The 20,253-nt window shown below is 40.0% G+C and overlaps 1 protein-coding gene across 4 annotated transcripts in view; it reads left to right on the top strand.

Moving 5' to 3' along the window:
- LOC308706940 (protein phosphatase 3 catalytic subunit alpha) overlaps nucleotides 1-20,253 on the top strand; it is a 277,717-nt gene that overhangs the window by 174,067 nt on the left and 83,397 nt on the right. For all 4 annotated transcript variants that reach the window (XM_081392867.1, XM_081392865.1, XM_081392866.1 and 1 more), the window contains exons 3-5: nucleotides 18,000-18,124; nucleotides 18,297-18,408; nucleotides 18,773-18,918. In XM_081392867.1, coding sequence (XP_081248993.1) covers nucleotides 18,000-18,124; nucleotides 18,297-18,408; nucleotides 18,773-18,918 — 383 coding nt within the window. The remainder of the gene's footprint in view (nucleotides 1-17,999; nucleotides 18,125-18,296; nucleotides 18,409-18,772; nucleotides 18,919-20,253) is intronic.

Below are 20,253 nucleotides of genomic sequence, written 5' to 3'. Positions count from 1 at the left end.
CCTGTTCAGTTTCTATTTTTTTTCTGTATACTCACAATAAAAATAAAGTGTTTTGCTTTTTGACAAATAAAGAAAAATTAACATGATGCGATTTCTGCCTTCTCTCTGTCAGTAAACTCCCATTTGAAACGCGTTCGAAAATGATCTATAAGGGCCTGCTCACATATTGCATCTTTTGCGCGCGCAAGTTCGTTATTTCAAATGTAGCCGCGCGGTATGCGCGCTCATAATGGAAGCGGCGCGGTGCGACGCGCTCGTTTTTTCCAAGCGCGTCCGCGCCGCATCGAGATAAAAACATCTCAACTTTTCAGAATGCCGCAAGCGCACCGCAGGTCACATGACAAGAACCAAGCTTAGCAACGACAGACGCCTCCGGAGCGCAACCACCCGAGTGCTTTGGAAAAAGGAGAATGCGGCGCGCCTAGCGTTTTCTATGCGTTTTTAGGCGCGATATGTGAACGCCGCCTAACTCCGCGAAAATTCAGTCAAACAGGCAAACAGACCCACGGGCATAAAGCTTGAGATCGCATCTGTTAAATGAAGTAACTTATATAAAAAACAAATATTCTCAGCTTCTGTAATCTGTATAAAAAGAGAGCGACTCCAGTCGAGCTCATTACGAGCTAATCCACAGTAATGTGACCACTCCCCGGAGAGCGCGTGCTATTCAAACGCAAATTCTGAGAACTATTTCAGAGCTGTGAAACGCCCACATCAGCTGTAAACAAAGCGCGTTCAGACTCCTCGCGAGTGAGACATAATAGCCTACCTTATGGAGAAAAGATTCCTCAGAACAGTGCTGATATGAGGAGCAATATCTCCTGATATGAGGAGCAGATCCCGCTGAGGAGTGAGGTAGGCTGTTTTCTTTTCTCAAGTGTGGAATAACGTTATGGAATAACGTTAGTGTAGGCCTATGTAAACCGCAAAAAGATGAATCGCATTTCTATAATATGACTCGCCTTTCTGTGAGATGAATGAAGGGTACATATTTGTAAAGACTGTTTAGCCTAAATATAAATCGCGCGTCTGTGTGTGAAAGAATAAACTGCTTTGCTATAGCCTACTGAGATGAGTAAAAATCGACTGGAATATGTTGAAATAAAATGTATTTGTATAAGCAACGTATTAAACTGCAAATTAGCATTTATATGCCCTAATATTTCATAAAAACAACATTACAGTCAGTCACTTGTTGACTAGATTTGGGTACAGTTTTTAGGCTACTGTAGAATATACTGCCACATCAAATAAGCTTTTGTTTAGCAATTTCTGCTCATATCTAACGCATATCTAACTGTCAAAAATAAAGTCATAGACTAAGATGTTAGATGTTCCAATGTTGGCTATATTCAAACTAATGAATACATATTATGATAAAATGTAGGCCTATAATCTTTTTTCTTTTTCTTTTTTACAAAGAAAGAGTACACTTGAAATATTGTTGAAATTGTAATTATTGTTGTAATTGTAACATTTTTAATAAAATAGCAAAACATATTTACAAGGGAGATGTAAGCGAAATCTTAAATGGTCAATATAAGTCTTCTTCTAAATACATCTTTTGTCCTTGCATTGTGGCTCAGTCAGTGTCACACCTGAAAGAATGGCTCATTAGGCAGAGTCATTATGCAAAGTGGGTGGGACATTGTAATGTAAGGTGTAAACTTCTCCTCCCCCTCGCATATTGGCTTTCCAAGCAAAACCTGTTTTACACCATTTAAATCAATGTATTTTTTTTTTGTGAACGATAAAGCAAGACTATTTTCACATAATTTTGAAGCTAGAACTCAAAGGGACAACATCCATTAGTCTAAAGTCTTGTGGACACATATTTAATATGTGTTTTGTGGTCTTAATTCAGCAACTTTCATTTTAATTTTTTCCAATAACCACGCATAAACATTATTCTCTTAAAAATACAAACATCTACATACAAGTTGCTCGCATATTATGGTAGCCCTGTTTGTGCTATATAGAGTGAATTTACACCTTTGCCATTAACATGTTTATAAATAACTGAAAAAAGCACAAATGTCAGGGCATGTCAGAACATCTCAAGGGCCCCAAAAACACCTTGGTCCCCAGAGGGTTAAACAAGTTTTGAATTTTTAATTTGAATTAGTTTTCTGTTCACCAGGTTAAGCACAGAGAGGAAGTACGCCCCCCCTTGTGGTGAAAACCAGCTACTGCGGCCTGCTTCTTCTCCCGTGTTTCATCCTGTCTCTTTCTATTTTGATTTGGATTATTTTTATTCTCTCTTTGGGTCAGGTTATTTTGATAATTACAATCATTATCATAATTTCCCTTTTGTTTTATTATTATTTAGTAAAGCCTTTGACTTCTATTGTTGCCTACTTAATTACTCAATTTGGTTTAGAAAAAAAACTTAATCCCCGTTAAGTTCACTTGTTCATCCCTTTGTGTGTATTTTTAGGTAAGCACTTAGTGCGCTGTGGTGAGTTGCAGCAATCACTGATTGGTTTCCAGGGGCAAGGTCATCTGTCCGACGCTACCTGGCGCTGGCCGTGTGTCTCGGACTCTTCCGAATCTCGTACCTCCGGTTGTGGCACGCCACCCCGACATGTCAAGTCAAGTCAAGTCAACTTTATTTATATAGCGCTTTTCACAATACAGATTGTATCAAAGCAGCTTCACAGTATTAAATAAAATAGTACATCAGTGTTTGTTTCTGGTGTAAAACATCCACGTTTGGTAATGCTGATCAATAGCACTGTTGAATCGATTAATCAAATTAAGTATCCCCAACTGAGCAAGCCAAAGGCAACAGTGGCAAGGAACCGAAAAACTCCATCAGGTGACCTAATGGAGAAAAAAAAACCTTGGGAGAACCCAGGCTCAGTCGGGGGCCAGTTCTCCTCTGGCGTTTATGAAGTAGAGACCGGATTAAACTGTAAGATTAAAAATGTTATATAAATGCCTGGCTGAAGAGATGCGTCTTTAATCTAGTTTTAAACTGGGAGAGCGAGTCTGAGCAACGAACAGTATCAGGAAGACTATTCCAGAGTTTTGGGGCTAAATGTGAAAATGCTCTCCCTCCTTTGGTGGATCTGGATATCCTAGGTATGACCAAAAGCCTCGAATTTAGTGATCTTAAAGAGCGCGATGGATTATAGGGCGATAGAAGATCCGTTAAATAAACTGGAGCTAAGCCGTTTAGGGCTTTATAGGTCAGTAGCAATACCTTGTAATTAATACGGAACTTTATAGGTAACCAATGTAGTGATGATAAAATTGGTGTTATATGGTCAAATTTTCTTGATCTAGTAAGAACTCTAGCGGCGGCATTTTGGACTAACTGTAGCTTGTTTATTGAGGATGCAGGACAACCAGATAATAAAGCATTACAGTAATCTAGTCTCGAGGTCATGAATGCATGAACTAACTTTTCTGCATCAGAAACTGATAGCATATTACGTAACTTAGCAATGTTTCTAAGGTGGAAAAAGGCTGTTCTTGTAACATATGCAATATGATTTTCAAAAGACAAGTTACAATCTAATATAACACCCAGGTCTTTTACTGTAGAGGATGAAGTAACAGGGCATCCTACTATGTTAAAGTTGTATTGTGAGAGGTTTTGTGGGTGGTTTTTTGAACCGATGATTAGTACCTCTGTCTTATCTGGATTTAATAAAAGAAAAATGTGCGTCATCCAATCTTTTATATCTTTAACACACTCTGTCAATTTGGATAATTTAGCGCTTTCATCCGGCCGTGATGAAATATATAGTGGAGTGTCATCAGCATAACAATGGAAACTAATTCCATGTTTCCTTATAATATTTCCAAGTGGCAGCATATATATTGAGAATAATAGAGGGCCTAACACAGATCCTTGCGGCACTCCATAGTTTACTGGAGTTATGATCGATTTTTCTCCGTTTAAATAGACAAAATGGTAGCGGTCAGATAGGTATCAGCAATTTGGCCCGCCAAAAGGTTAAGTCAACACCAGCGACACACAAGGCAATTTTGAGACAATCACTCGAACTGGGGTCTGCTGAAAGGACCACTCCGAAAGGAGAGTTTTCCGTGCCGTCTGATGATTGACACCTTGGCGTTGCCACTTTGTGTTTAAAGTCGCAAGTGGTTTGAGTGGGGACACCGTGGTACCGAGAGACGAGGTTGCCCGAGGGCACTGCGGTCAAGTGTTGGAGAACCGTCGAAGAGGTTGACCGAGCCACTGGTTTCCACCTGAGTGGCCTCAATTCACCGCAGGTAAACTAAATTTAGTAAAACCCATTCATCTTACTATAAGCCACAGAATACTAGATATCTCCCGGATATTTTAAGTGTTTGGCCCATCTCCTCTCCAAGCCACACTATCTTCCTAGGTTTTCTACCCCGATAGCCCCCACTCACCTGTTGGCCCTATCTTAAACCCTAGCAGCAGGCTTAGGCCTCCTTATTCTCCCTAACACATACCGTGTTACTATTGTTTTTATCTCATTTCAAGTGTTTTGTTTCACTTTGATCTTTTCTATCCTTTGTTCTTTTGTGATTTGTTTCTTTCATTTCACCTAGAGACAGTAACCTGTGAGAGCCACCAAGTAAGCTAAATAGTAGAGTGACAACCAGCAGCCGGTGTCATCACGTGACCCGCTAGGCTACTGCCTGTCAAATCTCTAGCTCGGGTCCTTAGACGACCCAAGTTAATTGGCTCTGCTAACTGTCTAACTGTTTGCATCAGTTAGCCCCAAAATTCTCATAAATGGCATAGCCCGTATGAGTATAGCTCGTTAACCTTAGAACGAACTTGCATTGTTCTCTTTGTGTGTGTGCTGTGTTTCTCTCACCTACAGTGAGCCAGGATGTCCCGTTCATCCAGTCCAGCAGTCCGCTGGAGCAACATCGACCTGGAGCAGCAAGCAGCAACGCTTAAGCTTCAAGCGGAGGAGGCCCAGAAGGACCAGGCCCGAACCCAAAGTCGCCTTGATCAGCTCCTCCTCAAGACCCAGAACCAGTGCTAGAAAGAGGACGCCACAGATCCAGAGCTACAAAAAGAAGTAGAAAGACTTCAAAATGCCCTGCAAGATCTTCGCCTCGACACAGACCAAAGAGAACAGTTGGAGAGAGAAGCCCGAAAAGAACTCGACGAAAAACTCCAACAAAGTGACGCTCTCCTAGAGAGAGCAGAGACTGAACTAAAAGAAATAGACGCTAAAGCTAGGGCCTGCGAAAAACACTTGCAAGCGGCCCGAGCTAAAATCTACGAGCTTACTCTGCAGAGAGACAAGCTCCAAGATGAACTTGACACTGTTCACACAGAACTGAAACATTTTCACAGACTGCAGAGTGGCTGGAATGGAGAAACACACACCACATAGTTTCTCCCGGCCCGCCACTCCAACCCTTTCATCCAAGAACCCAGAGCTGAAAAGGGAGATGTAAGCCCACGGCTCAAGACATCACCAGCCAGCTTCCAAGACCACCTGTCAGCAGCGAAGGGGGGAGAAACCTTCCAGAGAACCCATGCCACTAACCACGGCACGGCCCCCCGAGAATTTGACAAGCTAGCTCGAAACATTCCTATGTTCAATCCAGATCCTGCAGGAGGTCATGACGTTCACGCTAATCTACAAGACATTGACTTTCACTTGCAAACTGTCGCCAACTTGACAGCTTGGGACAATTTGTATCTGTTAAGAATCACGTCCAGCCGTGATGTGCGTAGTTTTCTAGACCGTCAACCAAAGACTGTCAAAGCGGACTACCAGCAACTGCGAAAAGCTTTGATTCTTGAATTCTCTGATCCAGACTCAGACCATGGGCTCCTTAATGCTTTGGACCTCAAACAGGGCCGACTTGAAAACCCACAGGCCTTCTACAGTCGACTACGAAAAGCCTACTTCGGAGCATGCAACGAACCAGGTATGGAACAGGATGTCAACTTTAAAACTCTGTTCCTCCGAAACCTACATCACAGTTTGAGTTTTCATCTCGGATTCTCAGCGTGTCCGCGTAGCATGTCTACCCAACAGTTAAGAGACTTAGCCCATAAAGCTTACACCAAGCAAAAGACTGTTTCTGAAAATACTGTGAAAAACCCCACAATCTACTCTGTCTCTGAGCACTGTTCAGAGCTGACCCTAGAGGGCACCCCACATCTGAGACAGCAGAGATCCTGAGGGTGCTGAAAGAGCTGCTTCACAGGAAAACTCGCAAGGAAGACAAGAAAGACGAACCAGACATCTTATGTCTAAACATAAGAACTGAAACCAACACCCTGTCTAACTGCCTGAGCCAAGCACCCCGAACACTGCTCGTCATCCACAGACCACAGAGCTAAGTGTCACATCACAAGGTGACAGCATCACCCAAGCTCCACAGCTGACAGCTGCACACCCTGGACGAGACAGCACAATTCCTCACACCAGGTACCACAATCCCAAGGTACCAGAAAATGCTGTTTTGGCTACCTGCCTCCGCAGCGAGCCACACGAGACCGGTCCTAACCACCCATCGATCGTCACACCTGCCCCGATGCCAACGCTCCTGGGCAACCTCGTCGAAAAGGGGGTGGGCCGAAAACTCCACCTGAACATCACGTTGGAAAAGGAGGTGAGCCTGAAAGCCCTGATCGACACAGGATCAGACCTTACGGTGATCTCATCTCAACTTTTCAAAAGACTCCAAGCTAAAGCTAAGAGACAAGATCAAACTCTTAAATCTCAAACTTGTGAGCTGAATGTACTGTCATACAGCCAGAATGACATCCGGTTTGACCAGGTAGCTTCCATTCACCTGACGTTTGGTCCTATGAGTCTAGTCCATCCCATGTACATCTCACAAATGGACACTTACCCACTCCTCGTCGGCAAAGACCTGCTAGATCGCTTTGAACCTTTACTGGACTTCAAACAGCTAAAAGTCTGGGCTCAAGTGCGAGAACCTCTTCCCCTCCAGCCACACGGGTCGTCTGAGCCAGACTGTCAGGTCACAAAGGTCACGGGAACTTCCGCAGAGCCAGACTGTCAGGTCACAGAGTTCATGGGAACTCCCACAGCCAGCCATGAAGACACAGACTCAGCACCAGGTCAAGGTTCAACTTTGCTACCCTGCACCTGCCAGCTCACCACAGACTATGACACCTGCTGCCCATGGGTCATGACTGACCTGCAGCTACATGACCATACCCATGCCCCCGTCAAGCCTGGCGCACTAAACAACAGGCTGTGGTCACTCCCAACCCACTCACCCTAAGGTTTGAAGTGATTACACACAGCATAAGAACTTTACAAGCTAAACTGCCTACCTCAGAGCCGCTTACGCAGGCTCCGCTGTTTACATTGACCAACATAACGGACATGCAGGCTCCTGACACATACATATAGATTTTGCTTATCCACCTCATAAACCACACCATCCACCCTCGCACGCTGTCTACACTCACTGACATCCAGTGCCTCAGACCACTGCATAACATCAAGCACATGCTGCGTGCACAGAACAACATTCTGGATTGTGCACCGTCTGACATCACAATTCCAGGGCTTGTAATGTCACGGCGCAAAAGGGGGATAATGCCAATGTATTTCCATGACGCATCATGTGCTGCACAAGAGCCACTGACGAGACACTGAAGCAAGCGTCATGCCAGCAGCAAGATGTGGCAAAACATGGGCCAAGGCGAGCTAAACCTAGTTGCCACCCACGAAGTAAAAAGACTGCCCTGTCCAACCAAAGACAACCCTCGCTTGTTTCTTCCTCCCCTTTTTCTCTCTTTCTTCCTGTTGTCTGTACCAGGATGCTGCTGTGGTTCGCCATGCTGTGCCTTCAGACAACCAGAGGACAGCGGCCACCGAGAGAACAACTGAGACTCCGGATCACCGACTGCAGGACCTACACCCAGCAAGTGCATGTTCGACTCATCCAGCCCCACCCGGCCTACAGAGCACACTACCCCAGCACCGTAGCCCAATACAGCTGGGCAAGTGCCCGATGGACAGAGGACTCCCTCTCTCACGCCGAGGCCAAGGTCGAACACATGTTCAACCAACTTGAGAAAGTGACTGTTACACAATCGGGACTCCTAAGCACCAACCACCGCTCCAAACGGTTCCTGGGAGCGTTGCTCGGAGCCACCGCTGCCGCCAGAACTCTGTTTAACATTGGTACGTCCAGTGTCAATGCAGCGAACCAGACCGTGAACTCCATGAAACCGCTGTTTACTATCTTCCAGAATGTCTTTTCTCCAGACTCAGCTGATTACAGCGCTAACGACAGACAGGCTGTGGGAGGTTAGCTCCTCCAGTAACAGCCTAGCCACAGGTGTAATACCACCGTACCTGATACCCTTAAGCCTTGTGCTAACTGTGCTGGCTTCCACCATCACCACGCCAGCTGACCCTCTACAAATACACCTGGCCTACTCTCTGGGTAGCGCCATCCCACTCTACGTCGATCCCGAGCAGAGAGAAGTGGGCTTTCTCCTAAATCTACCCATCAGCGGGTCAAGCCAAGTCTACAGACTTACAGACATTGTCAATGTCAGGTTGTGGGAAAGCAACACCCACATCAAGATACGCACTCCAGACGTGGCCTACCACGACAGCGACACACAGCTGTACCCGGCTCCAAACGGTGTCATAACATTAATCGAACTGAAAATGCCTATACTAATGCATAATAATGTATCTTTGCATGGCTACAACGTCTATATTCTATTTTTGATACCTGTGCGATCCTCTCGACCTGATGGAGTTGAATTTCAATAACCAATTGCAGTAATTTGTATCATTTGACACATTTCATTTGTCTTGAGCAAATCTTCTCAAATTCGATCTCTCTCATGACTCATTCGAGTGTGTGTGTCTAACAGGACAAAGGAAAACCTTCCGCTCGAAATGCTCTAGGATGATTCGTCCTCCACGCAAAAGGAGGCGTACACGGGACACTGATAAAAGTCAGAACCTTCAGTTTCCAAACTCTCTCTTCTCCTTCCTTCGACACCTTCGAAAACTTTGGAAACCCAAGTCCGGACCGGCTTCGGCCTGCTTCTCTTCTCTTTTATTTCTTTGTATGTTTTCTATAGTCTAGTTTCGTTTTCCTATTCGCCTCTGTTCATTCACGAGCTGAATGAACTTAGCCTGAATCATTCCCGGCAACTTCACCTCAAAGACAGAGACTCTTTGAATTTCCCGCGACCTCGCTCACCCGGGAGAGATGGGAACACACGCACACCAACACAAGATAACCATTTTGCAAGATAAGTTTACTGAACTTTTAATGCGATCTGATTTCCTTGTTGGCTCTCAAGGTCCACTTTGTTTGTGATTTTGCCATAACCTAAAGAGATCGTTCCAGAGGATCTCTTTTTCCTCCCTTCTCTCACACTCTCTCATTCTCTCTCTCTCTCTCTCTCTCTCTCTCTCTCTCTCTCTCTCTCTCTCTCTCGTTTTTATCTGTTATTCGTCGTCTTAATTTGTGTTCGTCTAGTTTTGTCTTAATGTTTCTGTATATACATACATTCCGTGTATAACTGTAGTATGTATTATTAGTTCAATGATTAAAATCCATTATATCCTTGATTGATTCTGTCTATAATTCTCACATTAGGAGTCCCTTAAATGTTTGATCTAGCTACAAGCTTTACAATTTGATTATGGTTTAGTAACCTAAATTTATAAGGACAGGAGAATAGTTTTCATGGCCAGAAAACTGATCTTCCTGGAATTATAAGAAGTGATAACTTTTATGAGAAGTTGATAAGTTAATCTTACGGTCGTTTGCTGGACAAACAACTGTTCGATAATTACATTAATTTCCAGTAAAAGATATCAGGATAATTGATCTGAAGAATGGAATATTGATATATTCAATGTATCTATTTTTCAGCTTCAATAATTTTAATGTAACTGTAATATGCAATATATATTAATCATATTCCTAATTAATTATTAAAATTCCCTGTATATCGTTTGAGCTAATGCGTTTACGTTACACTTGGTTGAACATTATTAAAGTTAGAGCTTATTTAGAGAAATCAGCCGGATGGCTTAGTGCAGGTGCTAATGGATCCTATGATGCATCTCTTAAATTACCCCACTAATAATGCCCAGAATGGTACCAAACTTATATAGTAGTACAGATAGGTTCTGTACTCATAAAACTAGGCATTGGAAAGTTTGTAAGTACATCAGGAGTTTATTTAAATAACACTTAATTGACGGCTCATGCTACTGCTAACCCGGACTTCGACGTCACTTCAGTGGTTTGGGAAAAGCACGTAAAAGTCCTGGCAGAAAGCGATGCATAAGGATGTATATTGGTGTATGTAAAAAAGGTTGAAGCCCAGCTTCCATTGGCTTTGAACAGTTTTTTTCAGTGCTTCGAAACTAGACGGTCATTGGATAAATGCTGCGATTATGTCCCGCCCACGGAAGCTCAGCTTCTCTGGGGGTGAATGAGGAGTGGGCTGGTCTGGACTCCGAGCTTCTGCGTGATGATTGGAGGGTCTGTCGAAAGGCTGCAGCTCCCTTTGATTGATAGCGATTTCATACAATAATAAGTCGCTGATGTTGAAGCTATTCGAGCTCAGTCCCATCGTGGATTTTTCAAAGACAAACTGCTGCAACCTATTTCTTGGTATTTGCTTGTCGAAATTGCTAGCCAATTTTCATACATTTCACACAATTATACATACCTTTATTATATTATTACTTATTATATATTATACTTATATATATTATAGTTTTTATATAATTATTAGTAATAATTCAAAAATAATTATTAAAATAATAAAAAAACATCTTATTATTAGTAGCATTATTATTATACTTTATTATATTATTATTTATACCTTTATTATATTATAACATACATTTTTCACAGAGCATTTTCTTGAAAAGGAACGTAGAATTTACGTATAAATAAATGAATAATTTTTATGATGTAGGCCGAAAATGAGCTTCCCCTCTTTGAAAGACCAGCTGCCTCCACTGAATATATATATATATATATATATATATATATATATATATATATATATATATATATATATATATATATATATGCGTAATACACAATTGCGTAATATACTATAGGCAAAAGTAACACTGAAAACATCAAACAGCTTTTGGAGGTGATTATTGTTGAGGATGTGGATGTTTCACAAAAGTATCAGCTGTATGTCCCTTCCTGAAGTGGATTGATTATTAATCATTCCGTGCATAACACAACTGTACCACAACCATACATAGCCAATTAGGATAACCCTATCTAGTGTTGCAGTAATAAAAACAACTACAACACTATCTACATTTATTGTAGATTACCGTTTAAAGGGACAGTATATAAGTTTCACCACTAGTGGTCTCTTATTTAAAAAAATAACCAAGGCGTAGCTTGATGATGTTGTGAATGAGCGTGGAATCATGGGAGTTGTTGTCTTCACCTCCACATCAAATGGAAAGCAATCCGATAGGACTCAGGCAGAAATCATGTTCATGGGTGAGCCAATGTATTCAAGTTTTATTAAAAGTACTATGGTATGAAGCAGGGCGGTGCCGAAAGCCTGGAACATTTTACGTTGCTGTTTTTATTATGCTTAATTGCTGCAGTCGGCAGCTGCCGCTCCCGCTCCTTTTGTTTTGTTGTTTGTTTATTTTCGATTAAGGTTAGGTTAAATTTCCGGTAACATTCTTTCCTGAACATAATTTTTTTTAGCTACACTTTATCACTTAAAGGACAAGTTCGGTATTTTACACTTAAAGCTCTGTTTACAGATCGTTTCTGATGAAATAGAACGGTTAAGATTAAAATTTGGACACATGCTGCTGTCCCGAGAATTTAAGGTTTATTTCGTTTCTCCCCCCCACCTCCACAATGGCAGTCTATGGGCACTGGAACAATCCTTCACAAAACGCATTAAACTTTTGATTACAAAGACGTGAAACTCACCGAGTGGTCAGGGGTGTTCACTGATATGCTCACACAAAAATCACTGCAAAAGATGCTTTCCAACAGGTTTTATCATAGTTTTTGTCCAACTCCATTGACTTGTATTGGACGAGCTGTGTGAGGTACGGTATTACTCCGCCGCTTCTTCTTCTGCTTCTTCTGTGTATTCAATGAAATGCCAGCGGTTTGCTTGCAATTGGCAAAGGTGCATTATCGCCACCAACTGGGCTGGAGTGTTTATTATTCAAGCTCTCAGCGGAAGAATATACGGGTGTGAGGCGTTTGGAAAAATAGATCCACAGTTTTACAATGAATGGTAAAACACCTGTTGGAAAGCATCTTTTGCAGCGATTTTTGTGTGAGCATATCAGTGAACACCCCTGACCACTCGGTGAGTTTCACGTCTTTGTAAACGAAAGTTTAATGCGTTTTATGAAGGATTGTTCCAGTGCCCATAGGCTGCCATTGTGTAGGTGGGGGGGGAAGCGAAATAAACCTAAAATTCTCGGGACAGCAGCATGTGTCCAAATTTTAATCTTAACCGTTCTATTTCATCAGAAACGATCTGTAAACAGGGCTTTAAGTGTAAAATACCGAACTTGTCCTTTAAATTCACATTATTTTATTTCATTCTAAGGGCCTGTTTACACCTAGTCATTTCATGCGTTTTTACTGATCTGATTTGTTAAAACAGTTCCATTTTACACTTGCCCAAATAAATGTGTGTCCTCAAAACAAATATAAATCCGATCTCCAATATCCACGCTATATGCAAATTTAACGGAGTTCACGTTAGCGAAAGCAACAGATATGAGCTTCATTTTAATTAGCATTGGCTAAATTCAAGATCAAAGACCGCAATAGGAGAGAGAGCGGCAACAGCACTGGTAAGATCATTACTTTTCTCACTACTTGTCTCACTACTTTCAATGAAGATGATTAATGAAGATGTTTTGAGCATCTGCGACTTACTTTCTGTTTCATTTGAAGAGAAGAGATACACAGCACATACACATCTGCTGAAGAGATAGGCTACACAGTAATTCATCTGTGGTGATGCATGTTGCGATAGTGCCATCATATCTGGCTATGTCAAATAGCCTATAACAGTCTCTCACTTGTTTATTTTTTTTTATATTTTGGGAAAAGTATATTTACATATGTGGTTTCAACAACCAGATGCATTTACACTTGTCCAGTTTTGTCTGGAATGTGTCTCAGACCATCTCCTGAAGTAGTTTTAGCGATCGGATTTAAATCTGTCTCGAAAGCGTTTTGGAGGGTATTTATACCTGGTCTTTTCATGATCGGATAGCTCTCCGATCACAGAAAACCCATGAAGTGACCAGGTGTAAACAGGCCCTAATAAAACAGCCACAAGTGCTGAATTTGGGGTAACGCAGCCCTGTTTTACTTGGTCAAAATAGTCATACTAAAAATACATTTAAGTATGTTGAAAGTTATGTTATAACGTTACTCTGTTCGTTCACTCTGTGGCTGCTATGAGACTTGTTGCACACTGCAGTAAGATATTAGAATATCATATAAATGCTGGATGACTTGTGCTGCTAAATGGCATGCAATTAATTAAAAAATATATTGTATGGTGGAGAAAAATGCTGTATTACTGTTACTACAAATTTTGCTGTTAGCCTGTTGACAAAATAGTGTTGTCTCTGAGGCATGGTACAGACATGCCTAAATCAAGAAAACAAGAGATTCAAACAATAAGGCTAACCTACAGTATATAAGTTGAGCTATATAACAGTAGACCTATATGTTAGTTTTCTCTTGATAAAGGTATCCAAACAGTTACTCTACTATTAAAGAATCTTTGGAGTTTCCATGGTTTCTACGGTAAATCAAGGGTAGCGCGGATATGATGTCATTGACAGGTGACGAAATGCAATGGGTCGTTACACTGGTTAACGACTGGTTAGCTGATTTCTCTGGATTTAAACATTGTTGGAAACATTTGAGATAATGTAAAGAAATATTTCATATCAACAACATTGTTCATGAAATTCTCTTTTGATTATAAGTTGGAAAGTGTGTTTATATATTGCTTGTTTATTTATGCAGATTTTGTTATGTCATAACATACTAATGTTTTTTTAACATGACTAAATTATTTTTTAATGCAGAAGGTTTTCTGTGATGGAAAGGTTAGGGGATAAAAAACAATAATTAGCTCAGTATAAAAAATATTTACACCTATGGAGAGTCGCCGTGTGTGCGTGCGTGTGTGTGATTGCGTGTGTGTGTGTGTGCGTGCGTGTGTGTGTGTGTGTGTGTGTGTGTGCGCACGAGTGTGTGTGCGCACGAGTGTGTGTGTGTGCATGAGTGTGTGTGTGTGCACGAGTGTGTGTGTGTGTGTGTGTGCGCACCCCTGTGATGGCCTCATGTGGGCTAAAGCAAGTGGGTCTGTGTTGTGTAATGTGTTTCACCCACATTCTGGCCTGCTGATAGTTGTGCAGTCAGAACAATCTCTCCGCTTCCCTCTCATGTACTCCCACTCCCTAATCTCATGTAGGATCTGGTTGTGACTCCTGCTTTGTATGTTAGTATGAGTGTGTGCTTTTAACTCTGCCTTGACAATGTGTATTACACAAACTGCAGCACTCTGAGAATATGTACATTTCAGTACCAATCTTTTTGAGTGGTTTTCTCAATTATAATATGTTTGCCGCTTGTGCTTTCATGCTATGCCTTAACATTACACTTTTACCAGACTTAATACAAGGATGCACATATATTTTTTTATGGCTTTTCTTTCCTTTAACCAGACAAAACAACGCAGGGTGAAACATTGATGCCTGGATGTTACCTCTGCCATGGAATAAATATCACTTTTTATATTGTCCAAAACATCTCATTTACAGCTGGACATTTTAGTCTTTTTGAGTGAGTTTATAGACAAGCTCTTTTTGTACTATCCATGCACTCTTATATAAAGCATTATAAAAACTCAACTGTAGCCTTTCTAAACAGCAGTACGGAGATAATGTAAAGTTTGAATGCAAAAAGTTGCACTGCTCGGGTGAACTTCATTGGTTGGCCGTTTCCATGCCAATAAGCAATGTTTCCATGGTGATGGTAACCACTGGTTTGACTGCTATTGGCTAAGAGATCAAACATCGTGAGTGGGGTAATGTATGTTTTGGCCTTGCAGTGTATTTATGAGAGAAAGTAAGAATTTGAGGATGTTGGTTTGAAAATCAATCTGTTGATAGGTTATAGACTTTCTACTGATATAAACTGTTTTTCACTTCGATTAGATAGTCCTAAAAGATATCTACTAACACTTAGTGGATAATGTCTATTAATAGTCAACTGATCATAAATTTATTTGTTGACAAGCAACAGATCTAATCTTTAGTCGACTATCAACAGATTATCTACAAATGGTTAACAATTTTTTTAAAAACAGTTTTAAATCAGCTAAAATAATCTTTAATTTGATGCACATGAGACCCCTTGAGTAGGATACAGTATCACATCTTCATATGCTGACATGACTGTTGACATTTAACTGACAGATTGATCTTGAGTTGTTGGTACTCAATCAACAGAAATAATAAAATTGCAAAATAATATTGACAGTCAACAGGCACTTTTTGTAAAATCTGTAGATTAACACTTGAATTGTACCTTATAGTCTATAGGCAGTCAGTTGAACGTATGTTACTTGTCTGTTGAAACAGTGTTGTTGAATGTCAACTGATGCACTGTTGACAAGCTACTGAATGGCTACTAATAACTAGTAAAGTCTCAACAAACGGACTATCAAAATAAAGTGTTACCTAATAAACAAATGCAGGATTCATGTTTTGCATAAATCTGAACATGGTTTTAGCTCCACTCACTGGGCATTTCATTTAGTGTTGTGAAATGTGCAAGATGCATCATGGCAATCAAAATCTGGAATATCCCTAAAATCAGTCCACAATGTTACCTGCACTGTGTGCCAATTAAATTTAGGATTTCAGTATAGGCTACGTGTTAGTTCTGGCAATCATTTCAAAATCACACTGAGAAGAACAGTTGTAACCTGTTACTCGACTGGTTATTCTAACAAGAGGTGGTGATTACATTTTGGTGATATGGTGGATAGACTTTTTCAAGAATACTCCATCACCGAGTTGAAGCTACAGCTATTGTAGTAGTGGTGCTTGTTGGGGGAAAAAGGGAAAAGAAGAAGAGAAAAGAAGACAAGATTTGATCTTGGTGCACATAATATAATAATTGATAACTCTGTTTATATGAGTTGCCAAAAAGGCCTGCATAAGCTCTCAGCTCTCGTCGCTGTAGCATGAGATACTTTAAATGCAAGATCCCTAGTGAATGAGTCATGAATTTGCATGCTCAAGCAAATTACATTAAGCATAACTGAGGAAGCGCTCTTTATAAAATTCATTACATTCCTATGAATAAGAAATAAAAAAGGAATGACTAATATTGACATGTAAATAAAATAACTTTAGCACTGGCCCTAGTGTAATCAGGATAGCACAAAGTGTCGATGGAGCCTGTATCTGGAGACTGAGATCTAGTAATTTGATATGGACAATTTGACAAGAAGAGTGAAAACACTGATTGGTTGTATGAAGGTGAAAGACAGTTTTCTTAATAACATTTGCATTCCAAATTGACAAGGTACCAGAACCCAGCTTTCTGCTCCGTTACCATGGAGAAATTATATATCAGTGTCTCTCCGTGACAGTATGTTACATCAGTCACAGTGATGTGCTGCTGTTGCACGCTATTGTCTTGAGGCTGATTTCACACATGCAATTTTTAAGCATAAATGATTGCCAATGAAGAATACCAACAAATCAGACTGTATATTATCTTAAAGAAACACCTGGAAATTTACTCTTTTTGAATTTTTGCCATTTTGATCTCAGAATATAAAACATTTCCTTTTGGTTCACTTGGTATGGGTATGGGTTAAACTTGTGTGATGTATCAGTCCACTGAGTGTTTTGATGCAAAGAGGATGTGATCCATGTTAAACACTACCGGGCAAATATTCTCGAATTAGTCATCCTTAAATTGACAAAGTAATACTCTAATTGAAACCAGATGATGTAATTTTATGTTTACTTTTCATTATCATGTGTTTTATATTGCTAGGGATTAAAAGTGATAGCTTATGTGGTAAAATATCACATAAACTCTATTATTGTTTGAATCAGATTTCGAGATCTCTTTGCCCATTTTGTGACAGGAAATATACATACAACTCCTCGTTTACTTTCCTCAAACAGTATTTGTTTTATCCTCCTTGTGGCAGTTGTTAATAATAATAATTGTTTAATATTTGTATATATTAACATGTTTTTAAATTTTAAATATTTAGATAAAGCATATTTTAAATACAAACACTGTAAAATAAATCCTCTTTTCAGTGCTTTGGACAGGTGCATAGCAGATCTGTTTTTTAATATACTGTAGTGAGAGTGGTCTGGAGGGTGGAAAGGCACACAAACACAGTCACTGCTGGATGAGATGAAGTGTTATTGCCTTGCTTTAGGGCAGAGCAGCAGTGGTCAAAGTGAGGTTTCCAGGAGGGATTTAAACATTATTTTTCCTGTGTTTCCAGAGCTCACCCCAGCAAACCTTTCTCTTCTCTCCACCTGCCCTATTAGGATGTCAAAACTACGTTACTGGATATATTACCAGGGGCCAGCACACATGTTTTTACACAAAGCTGTCTTTCAGCCCACACAGTACATATTTATTTATTATTCATAAAACAGGGGGCCAGGTGACGCATTTTATTTAAAAAGCCTGCAGCAGTGTTGTTCAGAAACAGGTTGGATGTCTACTGTGCCTGTTCCATGTCCTGACACGGGAAGAAAATGTTTAGTAATGTGCACAGTACTGTAATGGTTAGTGGTATTTTGCACAAATCTGTATTATGTTTTATCAACTAATGTTTTATTCATGTTTTTATCAGCTTATGTAAGTACTGTACTAACGTACAGACGCCTCACAATATGTTCATAATTGGGTCAGACTCAGCACAGCACAGAGAATGCACAGAGAATAACTGTTTGTGTTTCCTCTAGTTTGTGGAGACATTCATGGGCAGTTCTTCGACTTGATGAAGCTCTTTGAAGTAGGAGGATCTCCAGCCAGCACACGATACCTTTTTCTGGGCGATTATGTGGACAGAGGATATTTCAGTATTGAAGTAAGTCACTGCTATTATCTGAACACTAAATAATGCACTTCATACATTCTATTAATTAACATTGACCCAAATCTGTCTAATTGTTTTCAGATTTAATCCGCTTCAGTTGTATATGTACTTTTAAACCTAATCATTTTGTTTTACTCTTGTTTTTGTTTTTTTGTGTCCCTAGTGTGTGCTGTACCTATGGGCCTTAAAAATTCTTTACCCCAAAACACTGTTTTTGCTGCGTGGGAACCACGAATGTAGACATTTAACTGAGTATTTCACTTTTAAACAGGAATGTAAGTATGACTGCCACATCATCGATAACCATAGTGCATAACACTTTGACTGTTGCATTTTGCAATATAAAACCTAAGGAAACTCATCCATAAGAAAAAATAAATGGGAGCTGGGTCTGGTCCAGATCATATACTACCATCTATTTTCTGGGATTTCTAGTTAGAAGTAAAGCCACTTTCCGGCTCAGTATTTGAATTCAGACATTTTATTGGCTTATCTTAATGTTTACACATGTAAAAAACAATTGTTTTTTTCATTGGCTTTTTTAAGACTTTCCGTCTAAGAGTGAGAGTGTGTGTTAATGTGTGGTCATTTTCTTTTCCCTCCATCTCAACTGGTCGTTCCTCCTTCATCCCTTGACAGGTAGAATTAAGTATTCGGAGAGGGTGTATGATGCATGTATGGATGCTTTTGACTGTCTTCCCCTGGCAGCGCTCATGAACCAGCAATTCCTGTGTGTGCACGGAGGACTGTCCCCTGAAATCACAAACCTTGATGACATCAGGAAAGTATGTATATAACAAACTAGTGTAATTTCCCTGTTTAACGAACCAGCCTATAATTCTATTAACACCAGTGCTTTGGAGTGCTACATGTTATTGTATGTGCAAGTAGTGATCATCAAGGAAAAAAAACATTCCTACTTGTTAGTCCACCAAAAAGGGACTCTAACATTGTTAACTCTCATTTTAGACCTTAACACACGATCAGTCTCTAGCTAAAAGATACAGTGTTAATCATGTTCATTTACACAAAGAGGCCATTTTTAAAAACATTATATTAAGGGTCCTGTTCAGTTCAGAGCACAAATGATGAATCTGATATTTGTTCTTTTCATCACTGTCTGTAATGTAGAAATTCTGATTTCAATAATCTGTTTCCTATGGAGAATAAACTTTCAAAATGACTAGGTTACTGCTCCCTACCTCTCTAAAGTATTTTTTTTAAGTCAATGTCCTTCTCTCTATTAAATGTTCTAATTTAAAAGCCATTATATTGTATTTCTTTCTCTTAAATATGACTTTTATCAGTAGAAGCAAAATGTTTACCTTTCCCTCACCATTCCCTTGCTAAGTGAAAAAATAAATTCTATTAGAAAAGCAACTACAAAAAATATGAGGTGATTATAGTAAAAGCCCAGCTGATATCATGACTGAGATCCAAGGCTCTGATGATTAGGGGGAAGTCCTTAACCAATTCAGTTCTTATCATCTACACTGAGCTCTTAATTCAGTTTAGTTTTAATCTGAGGATTATTTAGAATAATTTGTTCCACTGCTTATGTAGTTTATATGCAGTGGAATCTTTTATTAGATGCCCAAGCTGTTATCAAAAAGGACGGATTAGCCTTGTAGAAAAACATTAACTTTGCATTGGCAGTGACTGGCAGTATGTTCGCCTTAGTACAACAGCAATACCTCTATAGTATCTTTAAAGCATAAGGGCCAGATTTACTAAGAGCTTGCACCAGTGCAAACCTTCTTTAAAAACTACTGTCAGGATTTACCAAAGACACACAGTGAAAAAATTATATATCATTATATGAGTTTCCCTTTCAGGCGCAAAATTTATGGGAGGAGAGTATTTAAATTAATCATGACACAAGGTGATTTACTAAGGTTTGCGCTTGACAATTTACTGGTATTTGTGCCATTATTTACCACCCAAAAAAAAAAACATGTCTTAAACCAGACGCTAATGTCAGTAGATCATGCACAGAACTTTCCACTCCCATCTGCGCTGTTTTGGAATTACACTGTCACGCTAATTTGCCCTTTTTATCTGGCCCTAAATCAGATAAAACTTTGGTAAAATGGGTTTGGACTCTTTAATCTTGCAAAATG

This window comes from Scardinius erythrophthalmus (genome assembly GCF_964197995.2).
Source record: "Scardinius erythrophthalmus genome assembly, chromosome: 2".
Classification (NCBI taxonomy): Eukaryota; Metazoa; Chordata; class Actinopteri; order Cypriniformes; family Leuciscidae; genus Scardinius; species Scardinius erythrophthalmus.
Note: the sequence above shows the minus strand (reverse complement) of the source record. Positions and strands in the feature narration are given on the sequence as shown.